This window comes from Schistocerca americana, chromosome 6, assembly GCF_021461395.2.
Source record: "Schistocerca americana isolate TAMUIC-IGC-003095 chromosome 6, iqSchAmer2.1, whole genome shotgun sequence".
In the NCBI taxonomy this organism is placed as follows: Eukaryota; Metazoa; Arthropoda; class Insecta; order Orthoptera; family Acrididae; genus Schistocerca; species Schistocerca americana.
The window spans coordinates 21,192,325-21,211,384 of NC_060124.1; the positions used below are offsets into that span (position 1 = coordinate 21,192,325).

Here is a 19,060-nt window from a genome sequence, read left to right on the forward strand (position 1 = left end):
ATTGTGGATATCCACATCAAAACCAGTATCAGTGACCACGACACAGTTGTGGAAACAATGATTACTGAAGTACAAAGGGAAATTAAAAAATGTAGGAAGATATATATGTCCAGTAAACTACACAAAAAGGCAGTAGTGTCATGCCTCAATGAGGAACTTGCAGCTTTTAGGTCAGGAGCTTGTAGAGGAGCCATGTCTCAAGTTTAAAAGAATAACTGACCGTGCATTGAATAAATATGTACCCAGGAGAACAGTTCATAATGAAGGGACCCTCCATGGCACAAAGTCACTGTATAGAAAGTTCTAAGGAAACAGACTACTGCATAACAGATGTAAGACAAAGCTTAAGGCTATAGATAAAGAGATGCTCAATGAAACACAGTTGGCCTGTCAAGTGAGCAATGCATTCGAGTCTACACTGCTGGAGATGGTGATCACGTAAGCAAGTGTGTGTGTGTGTGTGTGTGTGTGTGTGTGTGTGTGTAAAGAATGCACATTCAAAACTTGAACTGTCATGTTCCAGTACTTTTTTATGTGCCTCTCTGCCACACAAGTCAATTTAATATTAAGCAACTTATGAGAATGTGTGCATCTAAAACAATTTTAGCAACAACTAATACAGCTGAAAATAAGATGAACAAAATATATTTTTTCTCAGTGGGGAGAAAAACCACAGTACCAAATTTTGCTTTTATTGTAATGCAAATTTATTTTGCAGCACACATGAAAGATAAGGAAGTGTGCAAGTTGTCAGAGCCAATGGCTGCTTCTCCTGGAGGAAGGACTGAAGGGACAGGAAAGGGGATGAAAGAAAAGGACTAATGATAGTTAAGAAATGGGATGAGTTATGGAACACTTGTCCAGAACCCTGGTCAGGAGAGACTTACCGGATGGGGTGATAAGGGCAGACTGCTTGTTGGGACCCGTATGGGACAAGATTTTAATATCTGGGTACTTAAAGGTGGAAAATAGGGTAATAGGTAAGACTTAAGTATCGGAGGGGGAAGGGAGAGGTGAGAGGGGGGGGGGGGGGGGGGGGGGAGACATTGTGAAAGAGTGCAAAAAAGTAACAGGATTATATACAATTGACAGTTACGGGAGTGGGGAAAAGTGATTAGTTGGAAAATAAGCAATAAAAAAAATTTAAAAGGGAGTGAAGGTGAGGAATAGGTACTGAAGGAAACAATGAGACTACAGAAATCAAATAAACTTAGTCAGATGGGTGACAGGAACCAACTACATATTGTAAAGCCAGTTCCTGTCTGTGAAGTTTTGAGAAACTGTTGTCAGCAATGAGAATCCAGATGGCACCTGGAATGAAACAGACCCTGAGGTCACAATTGTCATGTTGTACAGTGTGCTCTGCAACAGGATATTGTGTATTGCCTGTATACATCCTCTGCCTATGCCCATTCATCCTTATTGATAACCTGGCAGTAGTGACACCAGTATAGAAGGCAGAAAGTTTTTCCATACCATCTGGTACACAATGTGTGTCATTTCCTAGCATGCTCTCCATTTGATAGTTTTTGTTTTGCCAGTTATATGGGTGGAGTAGCTGGTGGTAGGATGGTATATCAGACAAGTTTTATAGTCAGTCGAGTCACAGGGGTAGGAGCCATATGGCAGGGAAATGGATGCAAAAGGAGTGTAAAGTCTGATCAGGATATTGCAGATTTGCGAGTGGGGCATTGCAAAGCTATTCCAGGTGGCTAGGTGAGTGGTCAAAATATCAAACAGAATGGACCTCATTTCAAGGCATGATTTTAAGAAGTCATAGCACTGTTGACACAGCTGATTAATACATTCCAGGTAGGGATAGTACTCAGTAACAACACATGTACCCCCCCCCCCTTTTTTCCCCCTTGAGGGAAGAGCAGTACAATTATTGGATGCGATGGCCCAGGAAAACTACTTCTGGAGATATTCACAACGCTTCTATTCAGTTACTTGGGGTAGTCATAGCACTGGAGTAAATAATTCAATTCTAGATGTTAACAGGACCTGAAATGAAGTTCTCAAACTATTCATTAGTGTATTTTTATAAATATCATTTTCAAATTTTCAAACATACCTAAGAACGGCATCAAGCAAAGCTACATCTTCAAGTTGTCCAATTAAAAGAGACCACTGACATATGTCGCGTGACACATTTTCCCATTCACTTGCAGAGCTCCGCATTTCATCATCTGGTGTCAGTGACATTTCTTCAGACACACTATTACTTGCAACAGCAGCATCTTTTGCAGAGTTCTTGTTCTTCAGCAGTCAACAGAAGATGAAAACAAATAATTTCTAAAAACTATAAGACATATAATACTAACGTAAAAGCTACAAAAGACTAGTGTTTTATTTTTAATGAAAATTGTTGGTAACAAACAATAATCCTTTATGGATGTTAATAATTTTACTCATGCTGCAGAATAAAAAGTCCTGTGGATTTTTGCACTCTCAAAACTAAATAATCAAATGTTGAAAATTGCTGTTAAATTGTATCTCATCTGAAAACTACACTTCTTGAGTTATTAAAATCTAACTTAAAATTTAAAGAGGATTTTTGTGTAAATATTTTAACAATGTTGCCTGACAAACCTAAATCATTTGTGAGTGTCAAGAGTACTTTCAAACATAGTTTCAATAAAATAACTTTGTAATTGACACAATTCAGTGGTGGAGGGGTCTGGCTGACCATGTGCTGACATCCGCTATTGAGCCAGTTCTGAAAATACCTAAAGAAAAGACAAAACAGTGAGCTGCGCCCAACTGGCAGATCACCATACAATTCGATTTGTTGAAATGTTAATCACAAGGTTATTTTAATTGGACTAAAACATTTATGAAGCAGAAAATATTATTTATTGCCTGATGAAAGAGATCTTAACCTAATTTCAAACTCTTCTGCAGTGTTCACGTCTACTAGTCAGAACAACATCTGTAAATATTTACAGAAATATAATAAAGCAAAGCCAACTAGCAATAGGTGACTAATATACTAGAATCAAGGTTTAGTCTCGATAACATTAATTTTGTAGCAGTGACCCTGCAACACGGGGAACATCTGCCACTGTGGAGCAGACATCCAATCTCAGTTATTACGTCTCTAACTTCTCTGTCGGCAAAAACACGTTGCAGCAAAAGCCTGTTAATCCCATATCCGACAGTCTGGCACACTCAGTAAATGGGCATCGCTTTATACACACTGAATACTTCAGACACGTTCGCTACAACATGGTTACGCTCGGCAGCAGTGGTCAACAATTTCGAATGGTGTAGTGCCCACAACTGCATCAGTCATGTGTCAGACAGCGTCTGTTAAGTACCAATTGTCTACAGCAATGAAAATGAGGTGTTTTAAAGTGTTATCATGATTAGAGCTGTTCTATATCACAAACACAGTAGTGCTGCATATTGTTGTGGGAATGTTTTTTGAACTGAATACTCTCAAAACAAACCTGAAGTGAAATTTCAACATGTTACACTTATGATACAACAGAAGCTGGTCATTAATTGAAATGAGAAAGAAGAGGATAGAAATAAGATAACAACATTAAGTTGGCTCTTCAACACACTATGATATGAAAAAGAAAATAAAGGTCAAACATCAAACATTTTCCTCACAGACTGTTGCAATAAAAAAAAAAAACAGAATCACGAAAACCTTTGGAGAAGTCCAAACTAGATCAGTTGGGTGAAATTTTGTACAAGTGGTTCTGGATCAAAATGTCTGAAGGAAAACCTGTAACTGAACCTATGGCGATGGAAAAAGGTAAACATTCAGTTTCTGGGGTTATCAGAAACTGATTGTGTATTTTCTTACAGTTGGCTGTACTGATTCAAATCTTGTCATGGCATTTGGAAACTTGAAATAGGTGGGGAGCTACGACTGGCAGATCAAAAGGCAGCAGAAGACTACAAAGAAACTTTTTGCACTTTGGTTAAACACCATAACTTAACTGCTACTCATGTCTACAATGCCAATGACACAAACCTACTTTGGCACTGCTTGCCTAGTTCCCTATTGGCAGGTAAAGATGACAAGTGCAAAGGGGGGAGATCAGTTGACACTGTATTGTGTTCAAATGCTTCAGGTGATCACATGTTGACTCCATATGTTATTGGCAGGTACAAAAAGCCAAAAGCTTTTAAATGCGCTTTAAATTTTCTTGTAATCTGTGCAGCTAATTTCAATGCAGGGATGATTTCAGAATTGTCTAAGAACTCGTTTCTCCATAATTTTGTACCTTCTGTGAGATCCTGTTTAAAAAACTTGGTTTGCCTGAACAAAGCAGGGTTATACAGTTGATAGATAACTGTACATTCCACTTTCCAGTGCCTGAATTGATCTTAGTGAATATATTTAAAAAAAAAAAAAAGACAGCATATTTGCAACAGCTTTGGTGTGGAATAAAGTTAAGCCTGCCACTCTTTGGTGGGCTTGGCGGAAACTGGCCAAAAGCCTATGAAGAAGAAACAGACTCCACTGTTCCAATCAAAAATGATGCTGTTGTTAAACTGTTAGATGTTGCTCAAAACAAAATACGAATTTCACCGTGAGATGAAGTTTTGGACTGGACAGATATGATAATAAAGAACACCTAGCCGAAGAAACATCAGTCAAACTGATAATACAAATTGTAATAGGGCAACAACAAGAACTTCAACCACCAGATATCGAATCTAATGAAAAAGGGGCTAATGAAAAAAAAAAAAAAAACTCACCACCTCCACCTACCCGGAATGAAGCAGTTGCTACTACTGATACAGTTATATGATCTGCTGAAAGCAGCAAATTGTCCAATGCTGAAGAACTTGTAAATTCGTGTACTACATGTAACAAGTTTTTGAAGGGAAAAAGGACATCAGGTCTTATTAAAATGAATACAATATGGAAATACTGTATGTACTATAATATACATAAACTGTTGTGTACTACAAATAACATACATGGGGCTGTAGTATAATATTGTACTGCCCTGAACTTAATATAAAATCTTAAAATTAAGCAACAGGGTGCAATTAAGTTTCTACATTTGTTCTCTAAAATGTTGTTTTATATAGTATTGTACATTTTCATCAATTTAATAGAAGCAGAGAGAACATATGATAAACAATCAAAGGCCGCTTGACCAATGCTTATCTTGTGTCCCACACACTGCAAACTCCAGGTAGGAATATCAACAATGCAGGAAAAGACTGATTGCTACTTACCATAAAGAAGACACATTAAGTTGCGACAGGCACAATTAAAAGAGAGACATGCGCTGCCTGGCAGTGTGTGCACGGACTAGAATGCCAACAAGCACAGCATCAGCAATCTGTGGGGCTAGGAGGTGGGGAAAATTGGAAAAAGGAGAGGAGTGGGCAAAGATGGTTTGGATGTGTTGGCAGAGGGTGGCAAATGACCAGGGCAGGAGATAAGAATGGGGAAGAGGTGACAGGACAGATGGGGTGGAACCTGTTGGGTAGAAGGTGTGGGAACATTATGTAACTGTAGGTTGAGGCCTGGATAGTTACGAAAGTGAAGAATCTGCTGTAAGGATAACTCCCATCCGTGCAGTTCAGAGAAGCTAGTGGTGGAGTGAAGGATCCAGATGGCTCAGGTAGCGAAGCAGGCACAGAAATCAAGTGTGTTATGTTCAGCTGCATGTTGTGCCACACAGTGGTCTATTTCGCTTCTGGCCACAGTCTGGCAGTGTCCCTTCATCCTAGTGGGCAGCTAGTAGGTAGTCATATCAATACAGAAAGCTACACAATGATTGCAGCAGAGCTGGTAAATGACATGGCTGCTTTCACAGGTGGCCCAGCCTCTGATGGAATAGGATAAACCTCTGACAGGACTGGACCAGGAATTGCTTGGTGGGTGGATTGGGTAGGTATTGCAACTGGGTGTTCCACAGAGATATGATCCTTGTGGCTAAAGGTCGGGATTAGGAGCGGCATAGGGATAGACTAGGATGTTGTGGAGGTTGGGTGGGTGACAGAACATCACTTTAGGAGGGGTGGGAAGTATCTCAGGTAGGATGTACCTCATTTCAGGGCATATAATAGGTAATCAAAGCCCTGATGAAGGATGTGGTTCAGTTGCTCCAGTTCAGGGCAATACTGGGTGATGAAGGGGGACACTCCTTTGTGGCTGGTTCTTGGGGGTGGTGGGAGGATTGGGATGTGAAGGGAAATGGCATGGGAGACCGGTTTGTGGACTAGGTCTGAGGGAATAGTGCCTGTCTGTGAAGGCCTCGATGAGAAGCTCAGCATACTGAGCAAGGGAGTTCTTGTCACTGCAGATACACTGTCCCCAGGTGGCCATGCTGTATGGAAGGGATTTTTTTATGTGAAAGGGGTGACAGCTGTCAAAATGCAGGTACTGTGGGAATGTTGGTGGATTTAATGTGGACAGAGATGTAGATGGCACCATCAGAGAGGAGAAGGTCAACATCTAGGAAGGTGGCACACGGTTCAGGAGAACCATGTGGAGCAGATGGGAGAGAAGGTGTTGAGGTTGTGAAGCAACAAAGATAAGGTGTCTTGGATTTAAGTCCGATCATGAAGATATCTTTCATGAACCTGAACCAGACTAGAGGTTTGATGGCTAGAAAGGTCTCCTCTAAATGGCACATAAAAAGGATGGCATAGGAGGGTGCCAAGTGGATGCCCATGACTATGCCGCAGATTTCTTTACATGCCTTCCCTTCAAAGGAGAAGTAGTTGTGGATTAGGATAAAGTGAAACCCAGCTCGCGATATTCGTCCACGAGATTCAGAGGGCCATAGACACGGGTTCACAGGTAGATGCCGTGTTTCTTGACTTCCGCAAGGCGTTCGATACAGTTCCCCACAGTTGTTTAATGAACAAAGTACGAGCATATGGACTATCAGACCAATTGTGTGATTGGATTGAAGAGTTCCTAGATAACAGAACGCAGCATGTCATTCTCAATGGAGAAAAGTCTTCCGAAGTAAGAGTGGTTTCAGGTGTGCCACAGGGGAGTGTCATAGGACCGTTGCTATTCACAATATACATAAATGACCTTGTGGATGACATCGGAAGTTCACTGAGGCTTTTTGCAGATGATGCTGTGCTGTATCGAGAGGTTGTAACAATGGAAAATTGTACTGAAATGCAGGAGGATCTGCAGCGAACTGACGCATGGTGCAGGGAATGGCAATTGAATCTCAGTGTAGACAAGGGTAATGTGCTGCGAAGACACAGAAAGGAAGATCCTTTATCATTTAGCTACAAAATAGCAGGTCAGCAACTGCAAGCAGTTAATTCCATAAATTATCTGGGAGTACGCATTAGGAGTGATTCAAAATGGAATGATCATATAAAGTTGATAGTCAGTAAAGCAGATGCCAGACTGAGATTCATTGGAAGAATCCTAAGGAAATGCAATCCGAAAACAAAGGAAGTAGGTTACAGTACGCTTGTTCGCCCACTGCTTGAGTGCTGCTCAGCAGCGTGGGACCCGTATCTGATAGGGTTGATAGAAGAGATAGAGAAGATCAGCGCGCTTCGTTACAGGATCATTTAGTAATCATGAAAGCGTTACTGAGATGATAGATAAACTCCAGTGGAAGACTCTGCAGGAGAGACGCTCAGTAGCTCGGTACGGGCTTTTGTTGAAGTTTCGAGAACATACCTTCACCGAAGAGTCAAGCAGTATATTGCTCCCTCCTACGTATATCTCGCGAAGAGACCATGAGGATAAAATCAGAGAGATTAGAGCCCACACAGAAGCATATCGACAATCCTTCTTTCCACGAACAATACGAGACTGGAATAGAAGGGAGAACTGATAAGAGGTACTCATGGTACCCTCCGCCACATACCGTCAGGTGGCTTGCGGAGTATGGATGTAGATGTAGATGTAGAAGTTAGTAAGGTGTATGAGGAATGGGTAATGGGTTTGGAGTCAATCATGGTTAAATTTGGGTGTACAGCTAAAGGCGAGGCCTTTGGATAGGGCTGAAATTTCTGTGGAGCTTAGGGTTTTGGTGGAAAGGTTAACAACAGTGGCGAGTCAGAAGGGGTTTTTGAAAAGGTCAGCTAGGCAAGGTTTAGCTGCTACAAGAGGTGGATGGGGAGGAACACTGTGGGTTCGATAGGGGTTGGATAGTGGTGCTCCAAGGTGGCTGTAGGATGTCAGCAGATTGGATGACATATGGAGGTGGTGTCTGGGCTGCTCCTCCTGGTGCTGGGGAGTAAGGGATTCAGTTTCAGATATGTGATGTATGGAGTAGGGATTGCACAGTAGTAGTAGGATCTTGTGGAGGGACCCGAGGTTGCTTCTGCGATGCCTGTGCCATGGAGATGTGTTTTTGCAGTACCAAGTTTGTGAGGGGCGGCGGAATTCCTTGGTTTAGCAAGCATTTGAGAAACAGGATGTGCGATTTAGCCAGGGAATGGTATACTTTTTCGAACTGGTGCAGAAAGATGGAGCAGGGTCCACTATGACAGGAATAGTGTAAAGGAAATGGGAAAGATGCAGAAACAGGTAAAATAGTTGTTGATGGTTGGGAGAGGAGCTGGATAAGCAAAAAGACGTGTAAAAATGCAAAAAGACATGTAAAAATGCAAAAAGATGTGCAGAAACAGGCAAAGATTTGCAAAAATACGCACAAATGTGTTAAAAATGTACAGAAACGTGAGATAAAAGGAAAGATGAGGAATGGGAGTGTATGTGTGTTGCGATCTTAGCAATAATCCACATGCTTTCAAATCGAAACTGAAGAGTTTCCTCATGCGTCACTCCTCTCAATTTCGTCCTATGGAACTTGACGTGTAACTAAATGAATAAAATAATCTAGAGAGAGAGAGAGAGAGAGAGAGAGAGAGAGAGAGAGAGAGGGAAGGAGGGAAGGAGGGAGGGGAGACGGGTTAGGTCGAGGATCAAAAGTTCGTGTGGCATGAAAATATTACTATAGGAGAAAAGAATCTGGGGCATCAGGTCACGAAGTCTGCATTGTGCACAGACGTTAGCTGATACAGTGTGACTCAGAAGTGTATGTGGTTTGGAAGGTGGTGAATAAACACAGGAAAAGAGAGAAAGAACAGCCACTGAGATGCGTAATGTTACAGAGAAGAGCAACAAAGGAAAACATCACAGGGTTGTAGGATGGAAGATAAGCTGTTCAGCAAAATCAAACAATGGAAATTCCAGGTAGGATTATCAACGAAGTAGGAAAATATAGATTGCTATTTACCGTAAAGGCAGTTACAATTAAAAGACACTCACATAAAGCTTCCAGAAACAGACTTCTCCGGCAAAAGAGAAATAAACGCCATTCATACATACAAGCAAGCACAGCTCATGCACACATGACTGCCAACCCCTGCATCTCAGGCCGGAATGCAACTATTATGTGGGATGCAAGCAACCATCTGGAGGGGGTGGGGATGGGGAAGGGATAATAGTGTTTGGGTGGGGAGAGAGACGAACACTGTCTGGTGGAGTGTGCAGGGACTAGAATGCATCGTCAGGAGGTTAAGGGCAGGGAGGTGGAGGAAAAAGGAGAGGAGTGGAGAAAGATTGGCAGATGTGTTGGCAGAGGGCAGCAAATAAACAGGATGAGGGACAAGAATGGGGAGAAGATGATACGACGGAGGGGGTGGAAACCGTTGTTGGGAACACTATGTTACCATAGATTGAGTCTGTGATAATGATGGGAGCAGAGAATATGTTGTAAAGATAACTGCCACCTGCATAATTCAGAAAAGCTGGTGGTGGAGGGAAGGAAGCAGTCCCTTCACCAACTCTCCACTATCCTCACCCCTTTTGCCTCATGGATCTCTACTTGTCACTGCTGATGCCACCTCCCTATATGCCATCATACCTCATGCCCGTGGTCTTACTGCTATTGAACACCACCTTTCTCAAAGTCCTTCAGGCTCCAAACCCACTACCTCATTCCTCATACATCTCGGTAATTTTATCCTAACCCGCTAATACTTCACCTTTGAAGTGAAGATATATCAACAAATCTGTGGTACAGACATGGGCACCCGCATGGGTCTGAGATGTTGGAGTTGGTAGTTGTGTGCATGAGGTGTGCTTGCTTGCGCATACAAATGATATGTGTGTCTCTTTTGCTGAAGAAGGCTGTGGCTGAAAACTTCATGTAAGTGTCTTTTAATTGTGCCTCTCTGAAACTTAATATGTCTTCTTTACGGTAAGTAGCAATCTGTCTTTTCTTACATTCTTGATACCCTGCACACTGCTATTTTTAGATGATGTTTGGTAATTCAGGATTTTTAATAGTCCAGCACCATCAAGGTCCCAAAGGAACTAGATTAGTGGGTTTCTATGTACATGCCTCACTAGAAATTAGCTGTTGGTGAATTATAGCTACAGATAAGGAAACCACAGAACACTATACAGTGATCTTCAATACAGCATTCTGTCACAGATGTTACCGCCACACGTCCGCAGCTCGTGGTCGTGCGGTAGCGTTCTTGCTTCCCACGCCTGGGTTCCCGGGTTGATTCCCGGCGGGGTCAGGGATTTTCTCTGCCTCGTGATGACTGGGTGTTGTGTGATGTCCTTAGGTTAGTTAGGTTTAAGTAGTTCTAAGTTCTAGGGGACTGATGACCATAGATGTTAAGTCCCATAGTGCTCAGAGCCAATTGAACCAATTGTTACCGCCACAGACACACTCAAACTCATGTAAGAATGATGTGACACTGGATTTTATTACATTACTAAGTCATTTGATGAGACCGGATTATTTTGTTAAATGACAGAGCTGCTATCACCAGCAGTATAGGGATACATTACGAAATATCTTAGTACATCTTATTTAGATCATTTTCATTCTCTCTCTCTCTGTTTTTTCTCTTTCTTCCTTTCAGACACACTGTCTCGATTTACAGAGCTTCTTGCCACATCACCTCTTAATTCTAACTATAAGTGACATACTTGTTTCAATATCTGATAGGCCCTTTAACTATGTTCCATCCATTTTCCAACAGAACTACAGGGTATCAGTTTTTTGTTATGTTCAGGATTCATACAACTGTTAAACAATTTCAACGCGTTATTTTCGTCATTAATGGGATCAAATAGCAAAACACAATGAGATACAAATATATTTTGTACTGACTGAATTACTTCTGAATGCCCCATGGGAGAGTATCGTCTCTACCACACCTGCAAGACAAGATGAAAATGGATGTTCACAGGGCAATGAGATGTTAGATTACTTTTGGACTGTTAAGGCAAGGTCTTGAAAATGGCACTCAATATGTGTTCCCAATTACACAAATACTGAAGATAAGAAAATGAAGGTGACACAACACTGAGAAACAATCTCAAAGCACACAATGAACAAAATGAAGCTAAAAAATATAAGGAAATGGTTTCTGATGATAATTTTCTTACATGTACAGCAAATGTTATTATTTCCTACAATTCCACGACTCCTTTCTTCATCTGCAAACATTCTCTGAAAATTCTAAATAAAAAGAAAAATATCTACATATTACTAGAAACAAAAAGGATTACTTACTCCTAGTTCCTTAATTTTTTCAAGTGAAATCGCAACAGCACGACAAATTATAGCACCTGTTAGTGCCATAAATGGATTTGTTGAGTCTGTCAGCACAGCCCGTACTTCTTGCCACCAGGGTGATACTTCATTGTACTCAGTACAAATATGATTCACATCTAAAAAAAAAAAATTAAGTCAAGTTTTGATGCATATTTCATTCATGCACATATTTTCCTAACAGTTTCTACATTATACATACAATTATTTTGTCATTACATAACTGACAGTAAATAATGACATGTCTTTTGCAGTTGCACCCACCTGTCAAAGAACATATTGCCTGCAAAAGATCCATAAATCTCAGCATTTCTGCCTGGAGAGCAGCACCTTCTCGTTTCTGCAACCAGAATTGCAGTGCAAGTTGCATGAGGTTAAGTGGCTCTATTCCACTCGTAGCAGCAGCTGCCCGCCATGTGTCAACTGTTACATCACTGTACAAGCTGCCTTGATACACTAGGTTGCCTGCACATACAAATGTCAATTTGCCAAGTTGGTTGTGGGTGTGTGGTTTTCATAACGAAATAAATTTAGTAAAAATAAATCAATAATGAGAAGAATATTTTGTTTGCTGAGACAGTGAAGATGGCTCCCAGCAGAAACAACAAAAAACATATTTACTTGGACACACACACACACACACACACACACACACACACACACACACACACACAACGCAGGACAATTGAAGATTATCAGCACGATAACATATTTGATTCCTGTGCCAAATCATAAATGACTGTCATGTTTTATTGAGCCCTCCCCCCCTCTGCATACTTTTTCAGTTGAACAATGAGATCAATAAAGGTCTTGGTGAAGAGATCATCATGGAATTCTTCTGAAGTAATTTACGTACACAATAAAAATTATATCATATACGGATTTGAACACACTGCTCCTTCTAACTAATAATATAGCCACATCGCAAGTCCCATGAAAAATATGAAGTCTTTTGATTCAGGCTGGCATTCCAACCAGATTATCTCAATATACAGGGCTATTACGAATGATTGAAGCGATTTCATAAATTCACTGTAGCTCCATTCATTGACATACGGTCACGACACACTACAGATATGTAGAAAAACTCATAAAGTTTTGTTCGGCTGAAGCCACACTTCAGGTTTCTGCCGCCAGAGCGCTCGAGAGCGCAGTGAGACAAAATGGCGACAGGAGCCGAGAAAACGTATGTTGTGCATGAAATGCACTCACATCAGTCAGTCATAACAGTGCAACGACACTTCAGGACAAAGTTCAACAAAGATCCACCAACTGCTAACTCCATTTGGCGATGGTATGCGCAGTTTAAAGTTTCTGGATGCCTCTGTAAGGGGAAATCAACGGGTTGGCCTGCAGTGAGCGAAGAAACGGTTGAACGCGTGCGGACAAGTTTCACGCATAGTGATGTGAAAGATTCAGTGTTTAAACCTCCTCTACCAAGAAACGTGCCAGAACTGCGAGCTCGCATCAACAATGCTTTCGAACTCATTGATGGGGACATGCTGCACCGAGTGTGGGAGGAACTTGATTATCGGCTTGATGTCTGCCGAATCACTAAAGGGGCACATAACGAACATTTGTGAATGCCTAAAACAACTTTTTGAGTTTTTGTATGTGTGTGCAAAGCATTGTGAAAATATCTCAAATAATAAAGTTATTGTAGAGCTGTGAAATCGCTTCAATCGTTTGTAATAACCCTGTATGTCTGCACACTTTTAAATTTGTATTTTCAGCGGTGAAACATATTGTAATGTGCTCTCACTGAGATACTGGAACATAATGCTAAACAGGGAGAGAGACTATTTCAATAACTTTCAATAAAATAATAAACTTTAATTAGTGTGACTTTTTTGCAGAATTACCAAAAAAATCCACCGTACAAGAAAACAATCACTAGCGTCAGTCATTTGCTACAGAACACAACAGATAACAGGGTAAAAATTTCATCTTGTGTTCCAAATTAAGTGTTGAGTTTTTGGGTTGAACTAAGTTGTAAAACAAAGTAGCCTCTAGTTGAAATCTATCTTTTCCTACATCGTTAATATTCCTACCTGGAGTTTCAATTGTTTCATTAACCTTTTCATGGGTCACTTGGAGGGGGCTTTCCTGGGATCCATAAGCCTTCAGCCCCTGGTTCGGTTTAGATACATTGATGACATCTTTGCCAGGCTGATCTGTTAAAATTCCTGGAATCCCTAAATACCTTCTTCCAATTAAATTTCACATGGTTCTGTTCCGAATCCCATGCCACTTTCCTTGATGTTGATCTCGGCTTCACGCACTTCTATCCACATTAAACCTACTAACAAACAACAGTACTTATTTTTTGACAGTTTCCGTCCTTTCCACATCCTTGGCATTCAAGGCAAATGTATTTGTTCAGATGCAGACTCTTTACAGCAATACACCCCACTCTCACCTCATCCTTCACTGGATGTAATTACCCAACAGCCTATTTCAAAAGCAGATTACCCAGGCCATCACATTCAATTCCTGGTACTGCTGATCCCTCCAAAAAACAACTTCAGTGCACACCACTCGTCACTCAGTACTGTCCTGGTCTTGAAGGTATTAATCAGCTACTTCGACAAGGCCATGACTTCCTAAAATCATGGCCTCCAATGAGATCCATTCTGTCTGAGATTTTACCCAACACAGCTAGAACAGCTTTTGGTCACCCTCCAATCTCCACAATATCCTCATAAGACCCTACACTCCTTCTGCACCCATCTCCCTACCATATGGCTCCTATCCCTGTGACTATTCTCACTGCAAGACTTGCCTTACGCATTCTCCTGCCACCAGTCCTGTAACTGGCAAAACATATACAATCAAATGGCGAGCTACCTTTGAAATGACATCATATACCAGCTGTTGTGTAAACACTGTTCGGCCTTTCACATCATCATGACTACCACCAAGTTATCAGTCAGGATGAATGGGCACAAGCAGAGGGTGTACACTGGCAACACACAATATACTGTTGCACAGCATGCTCTACAGCATGAGAGTCGTGATCTCGCTGCCTGTTTCACCACATGCACCATCTGGATTCATCCACCAGACACCAGTTTCTCAGAACCCTGCAGGTGGGAACTAGCACTACAATGTGTCCTTAATTTTCACCACTGACATGGCCTTCATTTGCGTTAATTTCTTTTGTTTCAGCATTTCTTCACTCTGTTTTAGTTTTACACATTTTTCATTTTCTGACCCATCTATTTTTCACCACCCTCCTCTATTACGTAAACTGCACTTAACGTTCCACTCTTATAACTTGTTCACAATGTTTTAGTAGTAATCTCTGTCTTGCATATTACCCTGTCTTCCACCTTTAAGCTCTCAGATTTTCAAATCTCGTCTGATGGAGTTTCCAACAGTGTCTTCCACTGACCTGCAGTTCTGGGTGACTTCTCCAAAGTCTACCCCTTTTCCTAAACCTCTCCAGTCCTTTCCCTTCATCCCTTTTCTTTCCCCTCCACCCTTCTGCCAGAAGAAGAAGCCACTGGCTCCAAAAGCTTAAATAAGTGTAACTTAATTTTATGTGTGTAGGCTTCCTTCAATTATGAAGAGTTATTTATAGAAACTACTATGTTATGTGTTCTTCATTCCCATCAAGTTAAGTTACTTATGCAGCCTAGAGGGAAGGTGCTAGGCTAAATCCAACAACAGTGCATACTGCGCAGTGGTTCCCCCACTCTCAAGCCTGCCCGTCCATGATTTGCTACATCGCTCAGTGCAGGCTTAGCAGCTGTCAGAGATGGAAGTGCTGATCACCGTTCCCACCAAGTGCGTGGTTCGAGCAATAAACCAGTTTCTCCACACAAGAAAGTTACCACAAGTGGAGATTCATCAGCAACTGACAGAGGTTTATAGTGAAGAGTGCATGTCCGTTCAGCATGTCCGCAAATATGCTGAGGCTCGCATGGAAATTCACGATGAAGAACGGAGTGGAAGACCACTGCTTTTGGATGCAACTGCCAAACGCTGGGTTATCGCAAGGCGTGTGCTCGCTGGGTCCCCCGGATGGTGACCGATAGACACAAGGAGCAACGCCTTGACTGTTTCTGCAACAATGTGAGGGGGGAGGCAACAAGGAGAAGTGTTGGACTCTTATCATCATGGGAGATAAAATGTGGGTGTGTCATTACACCCCGAAAACGAAAACAACAATCTCGTCAGTGGCATCACTCCAGTTCACCACCACCAAAGAAATGCAGTCAGCAGGAAAGCGAAAAGTTATGGCAATTGTGTTTCGGGATCGGAAGGGGGTACTCCTAATCTATTTCATGCAACCTGGAACGACAATAAACACAGACAGATATTGTGAAACGTTGACCGAACTCTGGCAAGCAATCAAAAATAGGCGGAGAGGACGACTGCTGGAGGGGCATGACACCGCTCAACCCCACTTTGAAGAAATTTGGGTGGACTGTTATGCCCCATCCCCCGTACAGCCTGGACTTAGCCCCCCCCCCCCCCAGTGATAATCACCTCTTCCCCCAGCTAAAGGAACACTTAGGTGGAAAACGCTTCAAGAACGATGATGAAGTCTGAGCAGAAGTCATACACTTCCTCAACGGGTTGGTGGGAGGCTTCTTCGACTTAGGAATACAAAAGTTGGAGCACCATCTTTTTTTAAAAAAAAAAAAAAAAAAAAAAAAAAAAAAAAAAAAAAAAAAAAAAAAAAAAAAAAAAAAAAAAATAATGGAGACTATGTTGAAAAATAGACAAGTGCAAGCTTTTCAACTATGTAAAAATTATTAACAATAAACAATGTTTTCTATTTGTAAAAAATATGGGAACCTTAGTTTTGGTAGAATCCTCATATTTATCTTTAATTTTGTATTCATGATCACTTTCTTCTAAAATCCTGCAAATACAGAGTCTGAACAACAATACAATTTTCAAGTTATTTATTTATTAAAAATTAGTTTACACTGAAGCTTATCACAACAATCTGTATCAGTTCTATTACCAGTGTTTTTCATTTCAGTTAGAACAGGATATTATTGTTATATTGTAGTGTTTAATTTCCATGTAAATTCTAGAATCACTCAGCCTTCCACTGTCTCAAACACATGATATTTTAGATGTGAATGGGAGAAAGAAGCCCTATCTACTGCGCGTCACCGGTCTGTGTGCACAGGTGTGAAATCAGTCGTGAACAAAAGGTCAACGCAGCGGTTGAATGACACCGACAAGTACCTATCGGGCGATCCATGGAAGTCGTAGTGAAAGCACACAGAAGAACCAAGGAACTTCTGTGTTATTCTGCACTGTTTGTAATTGTGACTATAGTTAGTGACAAAAGAACAAATGAGATTCTGAATTGTTAAAAAAATCTTATTTTGGGCTTGCTGGAGGCAAGACATATTTTACGATATGTTTGTAGTACAGACATGGTTGTTAAACCAACTCTTTTCTAAATGGACTTAAATCTGTTTATAATGTGAGATGATACGAGTTACTTACGAGAAGTTAAATGTTTATGTCCAAAGTGTGAATTTTGTTCTTATGAAGCTCAAATAGACCAATAGTTATTGAAAAGTATTCTTCAAGTACCGAATTATTTCGCATGGTGAGAGAGTCTTTAAGGTTCCTGCAACTTGCATCATTCTTCGGAAAAGAAGTTTATAGAGATTCCCGAAGCAGGCTATCTAGAGAAGAAGATCGGCTGTATACAACAAGTACAAGGGGCGTCTGAAAAGTCCGTGCAAAGTCCGAGAGGTGGCACCACCGGCGCGTATTGAGGTCATGTTTAGTTAGCAGCATCTTTGGAAAGAATGCACACCAAGTTTCAGCCATATTAGTCTATTTCTTTGTGTCTGGCATCTGTGTGAATCAAGGAAGTCGAGTGATTGTCAAAAAATGGACGAAAAAGAATTTCATGTGGTGATTAAACACTACTTTATGAAAGGCAAAACACCTCAGGAGACTAAAGAGAAGCTTGATAAACATTACGGTGACTCTGCACCTTTGATTAGAACAGTTTGTAAGTGGTTTCAAAATTTTCGGAGTGGCCATATGGGCACAAGTGATGCTGAACGTTCTGGACACCCTTGGAAGTTACGACTCCAGAAATCATTGATAAAATCCATGATATGGTGATGGATGACAGAAGAGTTAAGGTGCGTGAGACTGCCAGTGCTGTGGGCATCTCCAATGAATTGGTACATAATATTTTGCATAAGATGGGTTCTGCGATTGCTCACGCGTGACCAAAAACGGAATCGTGTGAAGTGTTGCAAGGATGGTTTTCAGCTGTTCAGCAAGAATCTATAGGACTTTAAGCATCGTTTTGTCACTGTGCATGAAACATGGATACATTACTATACTCCCGAGACCAAAGAAGAATCTAAACAATGGGTAATCAAGGGAAAATCTGCACCAAGAAAGGCGAAGACCATTCACTAGGTCGGAAAGGTTATGGAGACTGTCTTTCGGGATTTTCGCAAGGGATGATCCTCATCGACTATCTGGAAAAGGGTAAAACTATTAGAGGTGCATATTATTCATTGTTATTGGACCGTTTGAAAACCGAGCTGCAAGAAAAACGCCGATGATTGGACAGCAAAAAAGTCCTTTTCCATCACGACAATGCACCAGCACACCTCAGCAGTTGTGGTCGCAAAATTAATGCAAATAGGATTCCAACTCGTTTCACATCCCCCCTATTCTCCAGACTTGGCTCCCTCGGACTACTATTTGTTCCCCAATTTGAAGAAATGGCTCGCAGGACAAATATTTTATTCAAATGAGGAGGGGATTGCACAACTAATAGCTATTTTGCATACTTTGACAATTCCTATTATTCGGAAGGGATCAACAAATCAGAACAGTGTTGGATGAAGTGTATACATCTGAAAGGAGACTATGTCGAAAAATAAAAAAAGGTTTACCCCAAACACGTAAGTAGTTTTAAGTTTAGCACAGACTTTTCAAACGCCCCTTGTAAGTCGACTAGTATAAGAGAAGTGGGAACTTTGCACATACACTTCACACACTCCTAGTCGTCAAAAATGTTAGAATATCAATTTATACTCTCAAATACACATATGATAATCTTCCACTCGTTCTGTTGTTATTGGATTACTACATGCTGGTTTACTCGCACTATGCTCTATGTTTTAATCAAGATGAAAATCTCAATAACTAAACAAGTAAAGTTTTTCATGGGATACTTACTATTATGATGCAAGGTAATAGTATTGGAAAAAATATATTTATGTTTCTGAACTCTTGGACATCATTCATCCAAGATGTAATTATTGACTGTAAGCTGAAAGTTTTTGACTTTGTCTGAGAAATTCTTACAAGAACATTGGGAAAAAGAACTAGGATTTACACAGTAATGAAATTTTACAAAAAAGATTGTTTTAAGTCAAACCATGGAAAATCCAGGATGGAATAACGACATGTACAGTTGTATATGTGGCAGTAAGGAATCAGTAATAGATGGACAAAAGCATAACCCAAGAACGAGTGGTGGAAGCATGTATGGAGGATGTCTACCA

General features: G+C 40.9%; 1 protein-coding gene across 1 annotated transcript in view; it reads right to left on the reverse strand.

Moving 5' to 3' along the window:
* The window catches only part of LOC124619698 (rab3 GTPase-activating protein non-catalytic subunit), a 170,878-nt gene that overhangs the window by 71,530 nt on the left and 80,288 nt on the right, over window positions 1–19,060 (reverse strand). The window contains exons 14-16 of the mRNA XM_047146253.1: window positions 11,808–12,008; window positions 11,505–11,662; window positions 2,075–2,259 (exon numbers count right to left, since the gene is read on the reverse strand). Coding sequence (XP_047002209.1) covers window positions 2,075–2,259; window positions 11,505–11,662; window positions 11,808–12,008 — 544 coding nt within the window. The remainder of the gene's footprint in view (window positions 1–2,074; window positions 2,260–11,504; window positions 11,663–11,807; window positions 12,009–19,060) is intronic.